Source organism: Melozone crissalis, unplaced genomic scaffold (assembly GCF_028551555.1).
Source record: "Melozone crissalis strain CALT ecotype California unplaced genomic scaffold, PUWL_Pcris_2 ptg000036l_1, whole genome shotgun sequence".
In the NCBI taxonomy this organism is placed as follows: Eukaryota; Metazoa; Chordata; class Aves; order Passeriformes; family Passerellidae; genus Melozone; species Melozone crissalis.
In genome coordinates this window covers 8,062,442-8,079,673 of record NW_026535814.1, presented here as the reverse complement: position 1 = coordinate 8,079,673, position 17,232 = coordinate 8,062,442, and the positions used below count along the sequence as shown (strand labels likewise).

Here is a 17,232-nt window from a genome sequence, read left to right as displayed (position 1 = left end):
ATGATCGGGCAAGTCTGTGCCGCCGTTTGCACCGTCTTTTCTGTTGTCTATTCTGGCTACTACCTGACCCAGCTGACTCGTAAGTAAAGGTTTCTCCTGGGGCTGGCATCCCCCGACTTTTGCTTGGCTCTGCTCTTTATGCCGCACCAGTGGCCCAGTTTCTGTGGGAACAAAATGGCCCTGAAGGTGCCACCGCTTTGGTCAATGTCCTGCCAGCAGCATCAGCTCCAAAGGGGGCATCTGTACTGGGTGGCGCGTGCAGAGTATTTGCCATGCAACCTGCAGCGGTTGCCTTCCTTCCCCGGGAGAGTGCGTGGCAGCGGAGTCCGTCATTTCCTCGGCTTGCTGCTTCAAGCAAGACAAGCTGCAAATTGCAGACCCTGAGGGGAGATCCTCAGAAGTACTTCTACCAACTCAGTGGTTCTCTCCAGGAGTGAAGGAAAGCACCTTTTGCTCCATATTCTGCCCCTTAGAGGCCTTGGCTGCATGACTTGAGCCTTTGATGCTGTGCCAAGACTGCGATTGCCTTGGCGATGCAGCAGAAACTGCAGTGCAGGGAGGGTTTGCTACTGAGCCCAGCAGCTGTTCCTGGGCTGCTTCAGCAGGGAGCTGCCACAGGGAAGGGACCCTTTGTGGAAGCTTTGCTGGGCTATCATCTTCAGCCAAGGGATGGGAATTAGGGCATGCCATTTAAAAGAATGTATAAGGAAAATGCAGGAAAGAGAAGAGGGAAATGCAGCTTGAGCTGTTGGGCACAAGAGGAGCTCAAAGTTTTGAAGAGCAGCGGGCATTTCCAGCACCGTCTTCCTATTTCTCTCCTTGCAAAAGAGGCCCAAATGCAGACAGAGCCTCCTCTAGCGTCCTTGTTGTTCTCTTGCTTGCTGTGGGAAAGAGCTGTTGCTCCTGGAGGCATGTTGGGAAAGGGAAATGCTCTGTGTTGGGGCTGCCTTGTGCTGTGGGAGTGGCCAGCACAGGCACTTTTCTAAGGGCCTCTGGTTCCTTTTGCCTTGCTGGCTGCAGGTCACCTGACACGCGGATGGAGACATGCCTGTCCTTTGGTGAGTGGCAAAGGAAGCTGTGCCGTTGCTGGCGTGTGAGAATGGTGCAGCAATTCTGCCAGCTTGGCCTGTTGCAGCCCAGTGTGGAGTGCCGGCGTGGGAGGCTGAAGGAAAGGCCAGCTGCCCGCTGGCATCAGCAGTAGCAAAGGGAGCACTGGCTGTTTGCTGATTTTCCAGTGAAGAGCCTTTCAAGAGATGAAAGGCAAATGGGACAGCTCCGAGGCATCTTGCTGCTTCTAGGCAGCAGGGAAGCTCAAATGCACAGCAAGATGGAGTAGCAGCTCATTCAGCCAACTTCCTCGGGTTTGCGTGACTCAGAGGCCCACTTGTATCCAAGTCTATGATTTGCCCTTCTGGGTCCTTTCCCAGCTCAATAGAAAGCAGCTCCTAAGGCACTGGCTTTTGCCCATCTCTCTCACTTCTGTCTGCCTGCAGGGCACAACAGCAGGGTCAGCAGCTCCTCTGGCTGCCTCTGTCATTGAGGAAGAGGCTGAAGAGGAGCAAAGGAAGATGAAGCCTTCAGCTGCTGTCCCTTCACAGCCTGAACTTGCTGAGCCAGTAAGTGACAGCTGAGCTTGGCACTGCCTTTGGTGCAGGGCCAGGCTTCCCCGTTTTGGAGCAGCCCTTGTTGCTCGTGGCGGAAGATGCTGGCGGCCGTGTGCCTGCTGAGGCGTAGTGCGGCTTCAGGCAAGCCGCGGAGCCCTGGCCAATGGGTTCTGAAGTTTGACATTTAAGCTGGGATGCTGAGAGGGTGCCAGAGTGTCTCTTGGGATCAGACAGGAGGCAGCATTCAGTGACTCTCAGGAGTCAGCCCCTTGTGCCCGTGGTCAGTGCAGGCTGCCAGTGGTCAGCGGACAGCGCGGCCCAAATTCGCAGTTGACAGCCTTGCAGGGTACCTGGGAGACACTGGGCCCTGGAAGGGACCTGCCCTCTCCGTGGACTAATTAGCTTCAGGCTGTGCTTCCCTTCCAGCCGGTCAGAGCAGAGTTTGGAGAGGAGAATCCTCGGCAGGCCTGCACTGTAAAAGGGCCGGTGGGTCTGGGCAGGGCTGGAAGGCGGCTCCCAAGGGCCGCTCCCTAAAGGCTGCCATAGAGAAGGGAAATCCGTGAAACAGATCAGAGAAGGGACACGCTGCGGGCTTCTGAGCAGACTGTTGCGTGCCAACTCCGGGCTGATTTCATTGCCCAGGAAAAGACAGGAGGAGGAAAGCAGCAAGGCTCTGGGGCCCTGCTCTGATCTCTTTGTGGATCTTGGCAGCCCCATCGATACCTTGTTGCCAGTGTCTTGCAGAACAGCTGAAGACGTGGAGCATGGAGGTGGTCGGGAGGGGCTGGATGCCAGTAGCCTTTGGGCTTCTCCCGAAGGTGCCTTTGAGAAGGGGACATGGGAACTGCCCCAGCTGGAGAGGCCTGGCCGTGGCTGGCAGCACCTTCCCAAGGCCTTGCTTTTGCCGTGCGCTTAGGGGGGGCATGTGTGCCAGCCACCCTTCTGACGGGCAATCCTTTCTTGTCCCAGCGCAAGACAGGCTCTGCCATTCAGCCTGGTGCCGCCGGACCAGCGTGGCCTGCAGCAGCCAGCTCAACCCCCGCTGCCGGCACTTCCTGCAGCAGCGCAGCCCAGCAGCCCGAGATGAGGGAGGGCCTGAAGACACTGAGTACGTCCGGTGCATTTCTTGTCTGCCAGAGCAGGGTGTTGTGCGCGTGTCTGGGTGTAGGCTGCGCCAGATGCTGCCCCTCGGTCTCAGAGGCACTTAGGCCTCTCTGCAGAAGGTGTTGTTGTGCTCTGAGGCAGCGCGGCAGCGCTCAGGGAGTCCCTGCTGCCTGTGAGGGCGGCTGGGCCTGCCTTGGCCCTGCCTGGGCTGCCTTGTGGGCCAAAGACAAAAGCAGAGATTGTTTCTGCTTGAGCAGAAGGCTGGCACCTAGCAAGTGACTATTGCCCAGGCAGCTGTCTGGCGCCAGCTGTTTTCTGGCTCTGGTTCTTACTCCTCCTCCGGCCCAGACACTTTGTGCCCCTGGCAGTGGACCTGCCAGTGATGGTGGGTGTGAGTGAGGAGGCTGCAAAGGCCCTTGGTTACCTCTTAGGGCCCCCTTCTTAAGGGCTCATCATTTTGGCTTATCGCGTGGGATGCTGCTCTTGAAAGAAATCAAGGCCTTCTTGGAAAGGCCACCTGATGAAAGGTGGAGAAGATGGCCCTCCCACTTGCTGGTCTCAGCAGCTGGAAGCCGAGGGACCGCAAAGGGCCCAGAGCTGCGGGCAGTGGGGCTGCCTTTGGGACGCTCTGGGCAGCGGCGTCTCTGTGTGCCAGTGAGCACCCTGCACTGCTTTTGTCTTTCAGGGAGCATCGTGAGTCCGGGCCGGCCAACAGGCAAATACACGGCATTTGAGGAACTCGGGCGAGGGTAAGCGTGACGTCAGCTCATTTTACAAAAGTGTGGACCAGGTCTTTGGCTGGTGCAATATCAAGCGTGAAGTCAGGCAAGCCCCAATCATGGTCAGGCTCTGGCTTGACCTCGTGTGGCCTGCCCGGACTGCTTGGTCAGAGCAATCCAAAGGCCTCATCAAAGACAAGTTGATGCTGGCAGTGTCTTGCTTGCAGCAGTGAGGAGCAGGAGCTGGGAAAACCCCTGCCCCTGCAGCTTTCGGGCCTGAAAGAGCACCTTGCCATCCAAGAAAGGTCAGATTGTCAAGGACAGTCTTCTGACTCAAATTGTTCTCCCTTTTTTGACACACACATGCATGCACACCCGCACAAGGAGAGAGTTCCCCTTAGGTTGTGAAATGACCTGGCAGGGCGTGCGCCTTGGAGATTTCCAGCGGCCCTTGGTCTTCATGCTGCACCTTAGTGTTCCCTCGGACAGCCTGCGCCGCATGGCAGAGGGCTGATAGGCTGAGGTGCCGTTGGCAGAAGAGATGCTGCAGCCAGGCATTTTTTCTGAGGAAGGCGTCCAGGCAGCCTGGGGAGATCTGCTACCTGGGCTTGCTTTCACTGCCAAAGGGATAAAGGTGTCTTTCTGCTGCTTTTGTCTTTCTAGGGGGTTTGGAGCTGTTTATAAAGCCCTTGACACCAGCAGCGGACAACAGGTAAAGTGCCAACAGCCCCATGCCATTTTGCAGCTCCGGAGCACTTTGCCCGCTGCTGTGAGCTCTGCTTGGAGGTTTGGGTGGCAGCTCCATGTCTGCAGCAGAGGCTGTTCCTCTGAAATGCAGTCTAGGCTCAGGGGGCAGAATGCATTTGGGCTGGCCTTTGGTGCTTCTGCTAAGCTCTGCTGTCTAGTGACAAGGCGCTTTGGCCCAGCGTGCTGCCTCATTGCACCAGCACTCGCTCCGTGCTCCTTGTGATCTCGAGCAGGGTGCGTCTTCTCAAGGTACCGGTGGCCAATGTCATTGCAGGTGGCAATCAAGATCATGTCACTCGAGGAGGAGATGTCCGAGGAGCTGGCTGCCAATGAAATCCTGGCCATGAGGGACAACAGGAGTCCCAATATCGTTACCTACTTAGACAGGTTGGCATATTCTGGTGTCAATGTAGCTTTAGCTGGTGCAAGCGCAAAGAGACGATGCCCTTTGGTCACTGGCAGAGAACAGAGCTGGGGATGATTTCTCTGCTGGTCTCCAGAGCGTGGGAGGAGGTGGAGCTGCTGTTCAATAGTCTCTTGTGGCCCACGTAGCTTGGAGAGCAGCTGCAAAAACCTGGCTCAGGCCCTGGGGTGACTGAGGCTGTGCCCATTCTGTTTCTCCATGCCGTAGTTTTCTTCTTTCAGCTACCTGGTGGATGCGGAGCTCTGGCTGGCCATGGAGTTCATGGACGGCGGCACCTTGTTTGATGTGCTGAGGGCAGTGTACCTGGAGGAAGGACAGATAGGCGCTGTCTGTCGGGAGGTGAGGGATCCCGCTTGTGCTTGCCCAAGCCTGCCCGGATGCTGCTTGCCAGCTGGAGCTTAAGGAGAGCCGAGATTTCTTGCTCTCACCCTTCTTTTGCTGCTGCTGCTGCTGTTGCTGCTCTCATGCCACACAGGAGAAGAAAGAGCATGGGAAGTGTACTGCCTGCCGGTGCCCTCGCACTCCTCAGGCTCTGTTCTTGCACTCTTCCATCCGGTCTGTTGTCTGGCCTTGGTGCTCGCTCACTGGCTCAATTTCTCTTTCTTCCTCTTCTCAGCTTTGCCTGGGAATGTTTGCCTGGAGCCTGTCTGTCTGTCCTACATTGCTTGCCACTGGAAGGCAGCATGCGGGTGGCAGAATTTCAAGCTAAGGGCAAAGAGCTGTCCTCAGCTTCAAAGGATAGCATTGCAGCCTGGATGGCGATGCATTCTGGAACAGCTCGAAGGTGCTGCTGTCACCAGCAGCTTCCTCTTCTGCTGCCACTAGGCTTCCCCAAAATTCTTTACCGTGCCGCCTCCCAGCCAAAGGTGACGCGCTTCCTACCCAAGGCCGGTGGAACTTTTGGGAGCCCAGGTGCCTTTGCTTGGAAATCTAGAAAAAACTTCCAAGAGTGTTGAAGCAGCAAGCTCTTCATGATGACAGCAGCGTGATGTTTCGCCCTGGCTCACAATTCCCTGAGAAAGCCGCCAATCCCGTTGAGCTCTTTCCTTGCGGGTGGGATGAAATCAGATCCTGCACGTTAACTTTCCCTCCCTCCTTCTTCTCTCTCAGTGCCTGCAAGGACTGCATTTCCTTCATTGCCGCCAAGTCATCCACAGAGACATCAAAAGTTGCAACGTCCTTGTGAGCACGGACGGATCCGTCAAGTTGGGTGGGTGTCCCTGCTGGGCTGCAGCATGTCCAGCATATGCCGTGCGCTTGCATTTTGGTGACGGCCACTGGGGCAGAAGCGCGGCTTGGCCAGTGCGTGAATCGTCAGGGTGTTTTTGAAGCGGCCGATGCCTTATTTGCCTGGCTCCAGGCACGTGGAAAGAGGGCTCAGCTGCTTTTTCAGCTAGATTCAGCATGGCCTGGTCAGGCTTGGAGTGGGCAATGGTTTTGGCCGCTTTGCCAGTGGTAGCTGGCTTTGACAGGCTTTGTTTTTGTCCTCAGGTGACTTTGGCCTCTGTGCTCAGCTCAGCCCTGAGCACAGCAAGCGCAGCTCCAGCGTCGGCACTCCCAGCTGGATGGCACCGGAGGTGGTGAGAGGAGAAGCCTACGGCCCCAAAGTGGACATCTGGTCCCTGGGGATCATGGGGCTGGAAATGGTGGAAGGGGAAGCTCCTTACCAGCGGGAAGCCCGTCTCCGGGTAAGGTGCAGCTTAGCAAGAGGGCTCCGTGTGGAGAGAGCTGTGTGTGGCTAGCAAAGGAGCAGGTGGAGTGTCCTCTTGCATCCATGTGCTGTAGGTTTTTGAACTGCTAGAAAGGAACGGGCCCCCAAAACTGCAGAACCCCAGGCACCACTCGGCTCTCCTGCGCGACTTCCTCCGCTGCTGCCTGCAGGCAGATGAGGACAGGCGCTGGTCTGCCCAGGAGCTCCTACAGAAGGCGCAAGGTGACATGCTGCCCTCGGTGCTCGATGTGTGTCTTGCTGATAGCCAGGGAATCCTGCTTGAGCCCGCGAGGATGTGATCCTGGAAAGTAAGAGTTCCTTTCTTTGTTCTTTTTCCTCTGGGCAGCATCCCTTTGTGACCTCAGGCGATCCTGCCTCCAGCCTGGCTGCTCTGATCATCTCAGCCAAGCGAGTGCAGGAAGACTGGAGAGGAGACACCTGCGCCTGAGGAGGCCCTGATGCCCCGCCAGCCGAGAGGAGGGAAAAGGGGATGCGTCATCTTTAGGCCGAGCTTCAGCCATCCCCCGAGTTTGAAGAGGAGCTGTGCTGTAGATAGGAAACACGATAGTGTAAATATTTGCTCAGTTTAGCTCTTAGGTTAGCTGTTAGGTTAGCTGTTAGGTTAGCGGTTAGGTTAGGTTAGGTTAGGTTAGGTTAGGTTAGGTTAGGTTGGGTTAGATATGTTGTTAGGTTCAATTTAAAGCTCTGTTGTTTTTCTTTCTGCAAAAGATGAAAGTTTAAAAAAATTAGGAGATGTAGGGATCAACTTTTAAGGACTATAGAACATAGAGAGCTTGGATAGTAGAGGATTGTTTAGCTTAGGATAGAGTGTTGTTAATTTAGGGAAGCTTTGAAGTAGAAATGAAAGAATTGTCATAATAAGAATTAAGCAGTGAGAGGAAAAGCTGGGCTGCAGTAGAACTGGAGCCTGCAGGCGCTCCAAGCTGTCAGCCTGAGCAGGCCACCTGCAGGACAGAATGCTGAAGATGGAGAAGCAGCGAGGGGATACTTGGTTTCAGCCCGAGTGTCAATAAAAGTCGAAAATATCCACAGTGTTGTAAGACTCCCTTCCTTGCCAGGCTGCAGCTAAGTGGACAGTCCCTTTCAGAGGCCCAAAGAACATAGGGAGGTAAGCAGCTTTGCTTACCGCAAGTGTGGCATGCCTGCGGGAAGCTGAGAGACCTACAGGTAATGAACACCGGGTAATGAGCTCCCATTCAGGACAACACTAGGAGGCAGATGTGCAGTCCTTTCTGGGCCTCTTGTCTTGAAGATGTCAGGCTGATCAGCAGCAATCACCATTTTGTTGCCACCCTCCTCTCACTATGTCACCTGTGGGACGGAATGGCATTCTCACAGCGGCATCTGGCATTTCCTCCCTGCTTCTCTTCTCCCCCCTTTTCACCCCAGACCCCCAGGGACCCTCTGGGCCAGCCTCATCCCCCACAGGGGTGTGCAACCGCCCGGGCCTCCTGCAGAGCCCCATTCCCACTCTGCTGCCTCCTTGGCCTTTTCCCACATCTGGGCCAGCCTGCTGTTGCCAGGTGTTGGAAACATGCACACACCATAGCACGCCTGTCTTTGAGCAATTTGATGCAGGAGCCCCTGCTGAGCACGGCTCCCCACCCCGGCCCTTTTCCCACCGAGCTGGGGCTCCGCTTCGCCTCCATCTGCTGGCATACGCACTGTTAGGGACTGCTCAGGGACTGGGTGCTCCTTGAAGGTTGCCCACAGGCGTGGAACTCAGGCCTGTGGGCAACCTTCAAGGAGCACCCAGTCCCTGAGCAGTCCCTAACAGCAGTCCCCATGCCTCCTACCCCTAAGGCTGCCTCAGCCTTCTGAACACAATTTTTCTTACTCTAATGGCTTCCTGTGCTTTACTTCATACTGTAAGCAGAAGCACACCGTTTTGATTGTCTTTCTTCTAGAATTAATAAAACTAAGTTGGAAATACTCCTAGATTTTGCCATTTAAAACTTGAGGCAAGTGCACAAAGTAGAGAAGCTTTCTGTGCAGCTTTTCAGTTAATTTGAGGTCTCCTTCCTCTTCACTCCCTTTCAGCACATCTGTTGATTTTCCTTTGCTCTCATCTTTTAAGCTTCATCCCTTGTCTATCGATCTGCAAAAATAGCCTGTAAATGCGACGCAAATTTACTATCCTTTGTAGTTTTCCTCTTCTGGAAAAGCTGAGGCTCGTGTGATCTTCTCCTGTGATCTAGACTTTGATTCCCATCTTGGCTCTGGCTAAGAGCAGAAGAAATGTAATTTAGTAGCTGCTAGTATGATCTGCTAGCAAAGGTCACATTTAGAGCTAAGCATGATGCTTCTCTGCCTCCGTTGAATACACATCTTTGTGTCTAGGCCTGGTGACTTCCAGGAGCACCTGGAAGCTCCTGCCAAGGACAAAAGTCTCCCTCTTGCTGGTTTTGACACTGATTTGTTGGTAGGATTTTGATCTACGTCGACAGTCATCTACAGGAACTGGATCCTTGACACAAAGTGCCTTCAAGCAACATTTCTAAGCATAGTGGGCAATGAAGTCCAGATACTAATGAGTTGTGGTTTGTTTTGCCTCTGTCTAACATATGGTACACTATCCCACAACATGTCATGTTTGAGTGTTTCAGGCATTTAAAACTTAGCTTTATTCTTGTCAACACTTTTCTTTCCTCCCTTCAGAAACCTGCATGTCCAGGTACTAATTTCTTTCTCAGCTTGTTGAAAAGTTACCAGTCAGACAAGACTTGTTTCTTGACCCAGAGATGGGGCAAGCATCACCGTTAGGCCGGACGTGGCATACACACGTGATCACGGTCCAAGAAGAAAAAGGTTTGTTTTTTTCATTCTGCATGTTCTCCAGCTTATACACTCTTAACAAAGCGTGATCTCAAGTCACTAACTACATCACAATAACTTCTTCTATCCAGTGGTGCAAAGCAATTAACGTCAATATAACTGGCAAAAGTTTTACAGAAATTTATGAGGCACGTATGCACATCTACTTAGGCACCTAGTCTAGCATACGCAAGTTTTCCATTATCTCTTCTAATGGGTTTCCATGCTGACAGCCTTGTCTTCTTCCTTGCTATGGATACACTCAAAAACCATCAACTGCTATTTCTTCCATGAACTCGGCTGTGCTTGCAGGCCAGCTGCCAAGCCCCTCCATAGGTCAGCATGCGCCCGCGTGTTCAAGGAGCAACTGCAGCCTACAATAGTCCTGGAAATTTATTGTCTTTGCTTTGTTTGCCATCTAAATGTCACTGAAGAAGTTAGTGACATTTTCCAAACCAGCTAGGATGCCACCTAGAAGAAGCAGACTTGCTTTCAGTCAAAGCTTTGGGGACCAAAAGTCATGTTTGCTTGCATTGCTTGAATGCTGCTTGGATTGGCGCATTTTCTGAGTTCCCCTGGGATGCCTTGAGCACTGCCTTTGTGAGTGAGGAGAATTTCCCAGGCTTTTCTTTTGCATTAGCTGTACAGAAGGTTGTCTTGCTGGGCACAAGAAAGCCCCAGAGCAGCTGCCTTTGTGAGGTCAAGCCAGAGGTGCCACGTCACAGTGCTGTCAGCACAGCATTGTCCCGGTGCGCGCCAGGCCTGGTCGTCCAGAGCAGCTCTTCCGCTGGCTCCCTGCAGGAGGATCCTTGTGCTCAAGGAGCTCTCAGCAGACGGCCTGCACCCCGAGAGGAGTCTTGGCTTTCCCTTGGGTGGTACTCAGCGTGCAAACGCGCACAGCGCTGCCAAAATGATCGGGCAAGTCTGTGCCGCCGTTTGCACCGTCTTTTCTGTTGTCTATTCTGGCTACTACCTGACCCAGCTGACTCGTAAGTAAAGGTTTCTCCTGGGGCTGGCATCCCCCGACTTTTGCTTGGCTCTGCTCTTTATGCCGCACCAGTGGCCCAGTTTCTGTGGGAACAAAATGGCCCTGAAGGTGCCACCGCTTTGGTCAGTGTCCTGCCAGCAGCATCAGCTCCAAAGGGGGCATCTGTACTGGGTGGCGCGTGCAGAGTATTTGCCATGCAACCTGCAGCGGTTGCCTTCCTTCCCCGGGAGAGTGCGTGGCAGCGGAGTCCGTCATTTCCTCGGCTTGCTGCTTCAAGCAAGACAAGCTGCAAATTGCAGACCCTGAGGGGAGATCCTCAGAAGTACTTCTACCAACTCAGTGGTTCTCTCCAGGAGTGAAGGAAAGCACCTTTTGCTCCATATTCTGCCCCTTAGAGGCCTTGGCTGCATGACTTGAGCCTTTGATGCTGTGCCAAGACTGCGATTGCCTTGGCGATGCAGCAGAAACTGCAGTGCAGGGAGGGTTTGCTACTGAGCCCAGCAGCTGTTCCTGGGCTGCTTCAGCAGGGAGCTGCCACAGGGAAGGGACCCTTTGTGGAAGCTTTGCTGGGCTATCATCTTCAGCCAAGGGATGGGAATTAGGGCATGCCATTTAAAAGAATGTATAAGGAAAATGCAGGAAAGAGAAGAGGGAAATGCAGCTTGAGCTGTTGGGCACAAGAGGAGCTCAAAGTTTTGAAGAGCAGCGGGCATTTCCAGCACCGTCTTCCTATTTCTCTCCTTGCAAAAGAGGCCCAAATGCAGACAGAGCCTCCTCTAGCGTCCTTGTTGTTCTCTTGCTTGCTGTGGGAAAGAGCTGTTGCTCCTGGAGGCATGTTGGGAAAGGGAAATGCTCTGTGTTGGGGCTGCCTTGTGCTGTGGGAGTGGCCAGCACAGGCACTTTTCTAAGGGCCTCTGGTTCCTTTTGCCTTGCTGGCTGCAGGTCACCTGACACGCGGATGGAGACATGCCTGTCCTTTGGTGAGTGGCAAAGGAAGCTGTGCCGTTGCTGGCGTGTGAGAATGGTGCAGCAATTCTGCCAGCTTGGCCTGTTGCAGCCCAGTGTGGAGTGCCGGCGTGGGAGGCTGAAGGAAAGGCCAGCTGCCCGCTGGCATCAGCAGTAGCAAAGGGAGCACTGGCTGTTTGCTGATTTTCCAGTGAAGAGCCTTTCAAGAGATGAAAGGCAAATGGGACAGCTCCGAGGCATCTTGCTGCTTCTAGGCAGCAGGGAAGCTCAAATGCACAGCAAGATGGAGTAGCAGCTCATTCAGCCAACTTCCTCGGGTTTGCGTGACTCAGAGGCCCACTTGTATCCAAGTCTATGATTTGCCCTTCTTCTGGGTCCTTTCCCAGCTCTATAGAAAGCAGCTCCTAAGGCACTGGCTTTTGCCCATCTCTCTCACTTCTGTCTGCCTGCAGGGCACAACAGCAGGGTCAGCAGCTCCTCTGGCTGCCTCTGTCATTGAGGAAGAGGCTGAAGAGGAGCAAAGGAAGATGAAGCCTTCAGCTGCTGTCCCTTCACAGCCTGAACTTGCTGAGCCAGTAAGTGACAGCTGAGCTTGGCACTGCCTTTGGTGCAGGGCCAGGCTTCCCCGTTTTGGAGCAGCCCTTGTTGCTCGTGGCGGAAGATGCTGGCGGCCGTGTGCCTGCTGAGGCGTAGTGCGGCTTCAGGCAAGCCGCGGAGCCCTGGCCAATGGGTTCTGAAGTTTGACATTTAAGCTGGGATGCTGAGAGGGTGCCAGAGTGTCTCTTGGGATCAGACAGGAGGCAGCATTCAGTGACTCTCAGTGTAGGAGTCAGCCCCTTGTGCCCGTGGTCAGTGCAGGCTGCCAGTGGTCAGCGGACAGCGCGGCCCAAATTCGCAGTTGACAGCCTTGCAGGGTACCTGGGAGACACTGGGCCCTGGAAGGGACCTGCCCTCTCCGTGGACTAATTAGCTTCAGGCTGTGCTTCCCTTCCAGCCGGTCAGAGCAGAGTTTGGAGAGGAGAATCCTCGGCAGGCCTGCACTGTAAAAGGGCCGGTGGGTCTGGGCAGGGCTGGAAGGCGGCTCCCAAGGGCCGCTCCCTAAAGGCTGCCATAGAGAAGGGAAATCCGTGAAACAGATCAGAGAAGGGACACGCTGCGGGCTTCTGAGCAGACTGTTGCGTGCCAACTCCGGGCTGATTTCATTGCCCAGGAAAAGACAGGAGGAGGAAAGCAGCAAGGCTCTGGGGCCCTGCTCTGATCTCTTTGTGGATCTTGGCAGCCCCATCGATACCTTGTTGCCAGTGTCTTGCAGAACAGCTGAAGACGTGGAGCATGGAGGTGGTCGGGAGGGGCTGGATGCCAGTAGCCTTTGGGCTTCTCCCGAAGGTGCCTTTGAGAAGGGGACATGGGAACTGCCCCAGCTGGAGAGGCCTGGCCGTGGCTGGCAGCACCTTCCCAAGGCCTTGCTTTTGCCGTGCGCTTAGGGGGGGCATGTGTGCCAGCCACCCTTCTGACGGGCAATCCTTTCTTGTCCCAGCGCAAGACAGGCTCTGCCATTCAGCCTGGTGCCGCCGGACCAGCGTGGCCTGCAGCAGCCAGCTCAACCCCCGCTGCCGGCACTTCCTGCAGCAGCGCAGCCCAGCAGCCCGAGATGAGGGAGGGCCTGAAGACACTGAGTACGTCCGGTGCATTTCTTGTCTGCCAGAGCAGGGTGTTGTGCGCGTGTCTGGGCGTAGGCTGCGCCAGATGCTGCCCCTCGGTCTCAGAGGCACTTAGGCCTCTCTGCAGAAGGTGTTGTTGTGCTCTGAGGCAGCGCGGCAGCGCTCAGGGAGTCCCTGCTGCCTGTGAGGGCGGCTGGGCCTGGCTTGGCCCTGCCTGGGCTGCCTTGTGGGCCAAAGACAAAAGCAGAGATTGTTTCTGCTTGAGCAGAAGGCTGGCACCTAGCAAGTGACTATTGCCCAGGCAGCTGTCTGGCGCCAGCTGTTTTCTGGCTCTGGTTCTTACTCCTCCTCCGGCCCAGACACTTTGTGCCCCTGGCAGTGGACCTGCCAGTGATGGTGGGTGTGAGTGAGGAGGCTGCAAAGGCCCTTGGTTACCTCTTAGGGCCCCCTTCTTAAGGGCTCATCATTTTGGCTTATCGCGTGGGATGCTGCTCTTGAAAGAAATCAAGGCCTTCTTGGAAAGGCCACCTGATGAAAGGTGGAGAAGATGGCCCTCCCACTTGCTGGTCTCAGCAGCTGGAAGCCGAGGGACCGCAAAGGGCCCAGAGCTGCGGGCAGTGGGGCTGCCTTTGGGACGCTCTGGGCAGCGGCGTCTCTGTGTGCCAGTGAGCGCCCTGCACTGCTTTTGTCTTTCAGGGAGCATCGTGAGTCCGGGCCGGCCAACAGGCAAATACACGGCATTTGAGGAACTCGGGCGAGGGTAAGCGTGACGTCAGCTCATTTTACAAAAGTGTGGACCAGGTCTTTGGCTGGTGCAATATCAAGCGTGAAGTCAGGCAAGCCCCAATCATGGTCAGGCTCTGGCTTGACCTCGTGTGGCCTGCCCGGACTGCTTGGTCAGAGCAATCCAAAGGCCTCATCAAAGACAAGTTGATGCTGGCAGTGTCTTGCTTGCAGCAGTGAGGAGCAGGAGCTGGGAAAACCCCTGCCCCTGCAGCTTTCGGGCCTGAAAGAGCACCTTGCCATCCAAGAAAGGTCAGATTGTCAAGGACAGTCTTCTGACTCAAATTGTTCTCCCTTTTTTGACACACACATGCATGCACACCCGCACAAGGAGAGAGTTCCCCTTAGGTTGTGAAATGACCTGGCAGGGCGTGCGCCTTGGAGATTTCCAGCGGCCCTTGGTCTTCATGCTGCACCTTAGTGTTCCCTCGGACAGCCTGCGCCGCATGGCAGAGGGCTGATGGGCTGAGGTGCCGTTGGCAGAAGAGATGCTGCAGCCAGGCATTTTTTCTGAGGAAGGCGTCCAGGCAGCCTGGGGAGATCTGCTACCTGGGCTTGCTTTCACTGCCAAAGGGATAAAGGTGTCTTTCTGCTGCTTTTGTCTTTCTAGGGGGTTTGGAGCTGTTTATAAAGCCCTTGACACCAGCAGCGGACAACAGGTAAAGTGCCAACAGCCCCATGCCATTTTGCAGCTCCGGAGCGCTTTGCCCGCTGCTGTGAGCTCTGCTTGGAGGTTTGGGTGGCAGCTCCATGTCTGCAGCAGAGGCTGTTCCTCTGAAATGCAGTCTAGGCTCAGGGGGCAGAATGCATTTGGGCTGGCCTTTGGTGCTTCTGCTAAGCTCTGCTGTCTAGTGACAAGGCGCTTTGGCCCAGCGTGCTGCCTCATTGCACCAGCACTCGCTCCGTGCTCCTTGTGATCTCGAGCAGGGTGCGTCTTCTCAAGGTACCGGTGGCCAATGTCATTGCAGGTGGCAATCAAGATCATGTCACTCGAGGAGGAGATGTCCGAGGAGCTGGCTGCCAATGAAATCCTGGCCATGAGGGACAACAGGAGTCCCAATATCGTTACCTACTTAGACAGGTTGGCATATTCTGGTGTCAATGTAGCTTTAGCTGGTGCAAGCGCAAAGAGACGATGCCCTTTGGTCACTGGCAGAGAACAGAGCTGGGGATGATTTCTCTGCTGGTCTCCAGAGCGTGGGAGGAGGTGGAGCTGCTGTTCAATAGTCTCTTGTGGCCCACGTAGCTTGGAGAGCAGCTGCAAAAACCTGGCTCAGGCCCTGGGGTGACTGAGGCTGTGCCCATTCTGTTTCTCCATGCCGTAGTTTTCTTCTTTCAGCTACCTGGTGGATGCGGAGCTCTGGCTGGCCATGGAGTTCATGGACGGCGGCACCTTGTTTGATGTGCTGAGGGCAGTGTACCTGGAGGAAGGACAGATAGGCGCTGTCTGTCGGGAGGTGAGGGATCCCGCTTGTGCTTGCCCAAGCCTGCCCGGATGCTGCTTGCCAGCTGGAGCTTAAGGAGAGCCGAGATTTCTTGCTCTCACCCTTCTTTTGCTGCTGCTGCTGCTGTTGCTGCTCTCATGCCACACAGGAGAAGAAAGAGCATGGGAAGTGTACTGCCTGCCGGTGCCCTCGCACTCCTCAGGCTCTGTTCTTGCACTCTTCCATCCTGTCTGTTGTCTGGCCTTGGTGCTCGCTCACTGGCTCAATTTCTCTTTCTTCCTCTTCTCAGCTTTGCCTGGGAATGTTTGCCTGGAGCCTGTCTGTCTGTCCTACATTGCTTGCCACTGGAAGGCAGCATGCGGGTGGCAGAATTTCAAGCTAAGGGCAAAGAGCTGTCCTCAGCTTCAAAGGATAGCATTGCAGCCTGGATGGCGATGCATTCTGGAACAGCTCGAAGGTGCTGCTGTCACCAGCAGCTTCCTCTTCTGCTGCCACTAGGCTTCCCCAAAATTCTTTACCGTGCCGCCTCCCAGCCAAAGGTGACGCGCTTCCTACCCAAGGCCGGTGGAACTTTTGGGAGCCCAGGTGCCTTTGCTTGGAAATCTAGAAAAAACTTCCAAGAGTGTTGAAGCAGCAAGCTCTTCATGATGACAGCAGCGTGATGTTTCGCCCTGGCTCACAATTCCCTGAGAAAGCCGCCAATCCCGTTGAGCTCTTTCCTTGCGGGTGGGATGAAATCAGATCCTGCACGTTAACTTTCCCTCCCTCCTTCTTCTCTCTCAGTGCCTGCAAGGACTGCATTTCCTTCATTGCCGCCAAGTCATCCACAGAGACATCAAAAGTTGCAACGTCCTTGTGAGCACGGACGGATCCGTCAAGTTGGGTGGGTGTCCCTGCTGGGCTGCAGCATGTCCAGCATATGCCGTGCGCTTGCATTTTGGTGACGGCCACTGGGGCAGAAGCGCGGCTTGGCCAGTGCGTGAATCGTCAGGGTGTTTTTGAAGCGGCCGATGCCTTATTTGCCTGGCTCCAGGCACGTGGAAAGAGGGCTCAGCTGCTTTTTCAGCTAGATTCAGCATGGCCTGGTCAGGCTTGGAGTGGGCAATGGTTTTGGCCACTTTGCCAGTGGTAGCTGGCTTTGACAGGCTTTGTTTTTGTCCTCAGGTGACTTTGGCCTCTGTGCTCAGCTCAGCCCTGAGCACAGCAAGCGCAGCTCCAGCGTCGGCACTCCCAGCTGGATGGCACCGGAGGTGGTGAGAGGAGAAGCCTACGGCCCCAAAGTGGACATCTGGTCCCTGGGGATCATGGGGCTGGAAATGGTGGAAGGGGAAGCTCCTTACCAGCGGGAAGCCCGTCTCCGGGTAAGGTGCAGCTTAGCAAGAGGGCTCTGTGTGGAGAGAGCTGTGTGTGGCTAGCAAAGGAGCAGGTGGAGTGTCCTCTTGCATCCATGTGCTGTAGGTTTTTGAACTGCTAGAAAGGAACGGGCCCCCAAAACTGCAGAACCCCAGGCACCACTCGGCTCTCCTGCGCGACTTCCTCCGCTGCTGCCTGCAGGCAGATGAGGACAGGCGCTGGTCTGCCCAGGAGCTCCTACAGGTAAGGAAAAGCAAAGGGGCAAAAAGGCCTGGCAGCTGAGGACACCTGCATGAAGGGATGAGGAGGAGGAGTGTGGGCCACGTGGCACAGAAAGCTGCCAGGACAGGAAGGCGCAGGGTGACATGCTGCCCTCGGTGCTCGATGTGTGTCTTGCTGATAGCCAGGGAATCCTGCTTGAGCCCGCGAGGATGTGATCCTGGAAAGTAAGAGTTCCTTTCTTTGTTCTTTTTCCTCTGGGCAGCATCCCTTTGTGACCTCAGGCGATCCTGCCTCCAGCCTGGCTGCTCTGATCATCTCAGCCAAGCGAGTGCAGGAAGACTGGAGAGGAGACACCTGCGCCTGAGGAGGCCCTGATGCCCCGCCAGCCGAGAGGAGGGAAAAGGGGATGCGTCATCTTTAGGCCGAGCTTCAGCCATCCCCCGAGTTTGAAGAGGAGCTGTGCTGTAGATAGGAAACACGAGAGTGTAAATATTTGCTCAGTTTAGCTCTTAGGTTAGCTGTTAGGTTAGCTGTTAGGTTAGCGGTTAGGTTAGGTTAGGTTAGGTTAGGTTAGGTTAGGTTAGGTTGGGTTAGATATGTTGTTAGGTTCAATTTAAAGCTCTGTTGTTTTTCTTTCTGCAAAAGATGAAAGTTTAAAAAAATTAGGAGA

The 17,232-nt window shown here is 55.0% G+C and overlaps 2 protein-coding genes across 2 annotated transcripts; both read left to right on the top strand.

Annotated features, from left to right (window-relative positions):
• On the top strand, window positions 1-6,757 carry LOC128941455 (serine/threonine-protein kinase PAK 3-like). Its single transcript, XM_054283230.1, has 13 exons — window positions 1-79; window positions 1,021-1,058; window positions 1,494-1,620; window positions 1,681-1,692; window positions 2,584-2,712; window positions 3,394-3,457; window positions 4,091-4,139; window positions 4,449-4,561; window positions 4,820-4,937; window positions 5,709-5,808; window positions 6,090-6,286; window positions 6,384-6,524; window positions 6,656-6,757. The coding sequence occupies exons 1-13, from the start codon at window positions 1-3 to the stop codon at window positions 6,755-6,757; spliced, it is 1,269 nt and encodes a 422-aa protein (XP_054139205.1).
• Window positions 6,758-10,054: 3,297 nt separating this feature from the next.
• On the top strand, window positions 10,055-16,926 carry LOC128941700 (serine/threonine-protein kinase PAK 3-like). The gene is made up of 13 exons (XM_054283590.1): window positions 10,055-10,133; window positions 11,075-11,112; window positions 11,551-11,677; window positions 11,738-11,749; window positions 12,646-12,774; window positions 13,456-13,519; window positions 14,153-14,201; window positions 14,511-14,623; window positions 14,882-14,999; window positions 15,771-15,870; window positions 16,152-16,348; window positions 16,446-16,583; window positions 16,825-16,926. Exons 1-13 carry the CDS (start codon window positions 10,055-10,057, stop codon window positions 16,924-16,926), a joined length of 1,266 nt encoding a protein of 421 aa, XP_054139565.1.
• The last annotated feature ends 306 nt before the right edge of the window (window positions 16,927-17,232 follow it).